At 43.2% G+C, this 3,686-nt stretch overlaps 1 protein-coding gene across 1 annotated transcript; it reads right to left on the bottom strand.

Moving 5' to 3' along the window:
- Positions 1 to 226: 226 nt before the first annotated feature.
- LOC117328669 lies at positions 227 to 3,405 on the bottom strand. The gene has a single exon (XM_033886115.1). The coding sequence runs from the start codon at positions 3,264 to 3,266 to the stop codon at positions 2,253 to 2,255; it is 1,014 nt and encodes a 337-aa protein (XP_033742006.1). The 5' UTR covers positions 3,267 to 3,405; the 3' UTR covers positions 227 to 2,252.
- Between the last annotated feature and the right edge of the window lie 281 nt (positions 3,406 to 3,686).

Genomic DNA, 3,686 nt, shown 5'->3' with positions numbered 1-3,686 from the left:
TTATCTAACACTAGAAGGCGAGAACCAAGCTTCTTTATCTAACATTAGAAGGCGAGAACCAAGCTTCTTTATCTAACACTAGACGGCGAGAACCAAGCTTCTGTATCTAACACAAGAAGGCAAGTATCAAGCGCCTTTATCTTACACTAGAAGGCGAGAACCAAGCTCCTTTATCTGGTGTATAAATGCATCTCGCGTTTGTAATAAACAAAACAAAATAATTCCAAACTATTTGAAGTATTTTTTATTTCACAACATGAACAGAAAAATATATGTATACAACATGTGACAAAAAGGTCATATCATCCTAATCCGTGTCCAATGTCAAAAAAGACCGACACTAGCGGGACTATTGCGGCCACTATCAGTAGCTTATTGCTGGACGAAAAATACACAATATCTCAACATCACATGACCTCACACGATCTCACACGATCTCACACGATCTCACATGACCTCACATGACCTCACAGGATCTCACATGACCTCACATGACCTCACATTGTCAACGATTCCTATCATCGGCCTACGTATACCTCATCATGGCAGTACGCACTTTATCTTAGCGACGCCTAGCACCATTCCTGTAACCATGGTGACAAGTAGCCGATTCAGCAGAGGGTATTCTAGTCAATCAGAGATCCAGGAGTCGAACCCTAGCGTTAGTCTAGTCAACCAGAGGTCCAGGAGTCGACCCCTAGCGTTAGTCTAGTCAACCAGAGGTCCAGGAGTCGAACCCTAGCGTTAGTCTAGTCAACCAGAGGTCCAGGAGTCGACCCCTAGCGTTAGTCTAGTCAACCAGAGGTCCAGGAGTCGAACCCTATCGTTAGTCTAGTCAACCAGAGGTCCAGGAGTCGACCCCTAGCGTTAGTCTAGTCAACCAGAGGTCCAGGAGTCGAACCCTAGCGTTAGTCTAGTCAACCAGAGGTCCAGGAGTCGAACCCTAGCGTTAGTCTAGTCAACCAGAGGTCCAGGAGTCGAACCCTAGCGTTAGTCTAGTCAATCAGAGGTCCAGGTGTCGACCATTAGCGTTAGTCTAGTCAACCAGAGGTCCAGGAGTCGAACCCTAGCGTTAGTCTAGTCAATCAGAGGTCCAGGAGTCGACCATTAGCGTTAGTCTAGTCAACCAGAGGTCCAGGAGTCGAACCCTAGCGTTAGTCTAGTCAAACATAAACAGCATTATTGGTAGCACATTAATTGTGTTTGAACTATTACGTTTCACACAAGCTATATAAATCAATATCAGTTCATTCAATTATAGGAAAATAAATATATCATAAAATGCTGACCGTTGAATAAAATCTAACAAACTTAACATTTAACAATGGTACATATCTATAAAATGCTTCCACATCAACTATGATATACAGTCAAACCTGGCTAAAAGGCCACTCAGTGGAAAAAATCGACATGTGGCCTTTATACAGAGGTTAATATACCTAGATGGTCTTTAACGACAGGTTTTTTCTACATTAAGGCGACCTATATAGTCAAGTTCGACTGGTTTATACTGACCTGATAAATAAGTGTAAGTAAAAATGTACGTACTAACGGAACAAAATACAGCAACACTTAACATAGGTATAATCAACATTATAACTTATAACAATAACAAATATATAACAATATGTTGATCAGACACATATGGTCTGGCAAGAGTACTGGTCGGATAATTATACTGGTCAGACACATGGTCTGAAAAGAGTACAGGTCGGATAATTATACTGGTCAGACACATGGTCTGGCAAGAGTACTGGTCGGATAATTATACTGGTCAGACACATGGTCTGAAAAGAGTACTGGTCGGACAATTGTACTGGTCAGACACGTGTATTGGTCAGACACGTGTAATTGTCGGATACGTGTACTGGTCAGACACGTGATCAGACAAGTGTACTCCGGATCAGACACGTGGTCAGACAGTGTGTTGACCAGACAAGTGTCCGGACATGTATTACGATATCATCGTCACACGCTCACACCTATAATACTACTAAATACCCGAGTACCATCAAATAACATTACTAATCATATCTCACACGGACTCCCTACACGACACATCGGTCAAACAACTATAAATAATACCATTTACGTCACTGATTCGATATGCTGTTCACTGCACGAAATGTTACCGAGTGAACCAAAAAAAACCCCATATGACCCTTATACCACACACACCAACCACACACACCTAACACATACCACAGACAGTACCAACCACACACACCTAACACATACCACAGACAGTTCCGTCAACAACAGTTCTCTATAATCTCTATCCGCCTTTCCTTTGTACTCAAACAGGGCGCGGTCACGGTGAGAATTCCCTGGTCGGACCTGACACATTTCACCCCTTCGATATCTACATTGGAGGGTAGGGCGTACTCGGTGGAGTAAGACTCCTTTAAGCTAAGTCCCGATAAGTGTCGCTGGATATTACACCGAACTATAAGTTTACGTCCTTTCGTAGACACTTGGATGTATTTCGATGGCACGTTCTGCATGTTGATGGTGAGGCGGAAGCTGCCCTGTGTGCTGTTCGCCGACTCCACGTTTTCGTTACTCTTACAGTTTTTACATGATTCGTTACCTCCTATGATACTGAAGGGATCATTGCTGCTTTCTGACAGGCGGTCCTGGTCAAGAGGGAGCTGTTGTTTAGGGACCTCACATTCCTGATTGAAAACGAAGTTTGGACGATTAAACAGTTCATCGTCGTCCAAATCACTGCTGGACGTCCTACGAAGTCCTGGAACTACTTGGTCCTTCTGACCCTTCCTGTCCTTATAAGGGGCTTCTATAACAAGCACCTGCTGTTCGTCTAAGTAGCCCACAACTTTTTCCCTGACCACTGAGTCCGGAATAGCAATATTTCTGGTCATACCGTAAACCCGATCACTTCCCTCTTTCTCCAGATCCTGATCAAATTTTGCCTGTACTAAGACCGTATTTTCTCGGACTGAAATTTTCACGTTTTCTGATTTAAATCCTTGCATTGACATCCGAAATACCCACATTTCATTATTATGTTGTGATGTAGGTTCCGTTTTAGCTTTAAAAGTATGACAGTTCGTAGGTGAGTAGTAACCGGCAGAGGTTGCGTACAGGGACCGACACCCCATCAGGAGTCGACTTAAACCCTGTAATACGCTGGACTCGGGTGCATTAGCAGCACTCTTAGACGTCCGATCCGTTTTTGAAAAATACGGATGTGCGTTGTTCTTCAAAAAGTTATGGAACTGACGATTGTGATGGTTTACCGCCATGGTTGATAATTCTGTCCACGTGTCCTTGTGTAGTATATAGTTAGAACACCGATGTTCTCCTGTCCACCACTAAACTTATTCTGGAGCTTCGATACAGAGCTACATATGTTAAGAAGGTGTTCTTACAAATGATGACGAAAGCCAGCCTGACTGACGTGTATGTAAAATGTGTCAACACTCTCGACTGACTAAATATAGCACGCGTGACGTCAAAACTTCTCTAACCGAGCAGAACTTAGTGTTTTTCACCACGCACACTCGCCCACGCGTGATTATAGATTATACACACACATTCCGATCGATTCTCAAGGAGCCAAAGTCCCCCCGCCGATTTATCAGTAACAGCTGTCTTGTAAGCATATTTATGAATAAAATAATTCTGTTTCTTCACGAGTCTTTGCAAATTGAACTACGTGTGTG

This window comes from Pecten maximus, chromosome 6, assembly GCF_902652985.1.
Source record: "Pecten maximus chromosome 6, xPecMax1.1, whole genome shotgun sequence".
In the NCBI taxonomy this organism is placed as follows: Eukaryota; Metazoa; Mollusca; class Bivalvia; order Pectinida; family Pectinidae; genus Pecten; species Pecten maximus.
Note: the sequence above shows the minus strand (reverse complement) of the source record. Positions and strands in the feature narration are given on the sequence as shown.

What these genes read in the sequence shown, in the direction of transcription:
- LOC117328669 (XM_033886115.1), bottom strand. Translation starts at nt 3,266, where the DNA reads ATGGCGGTAAACCATCACAATCGTCAGTTCCATAACTTTTTGAAGAAC.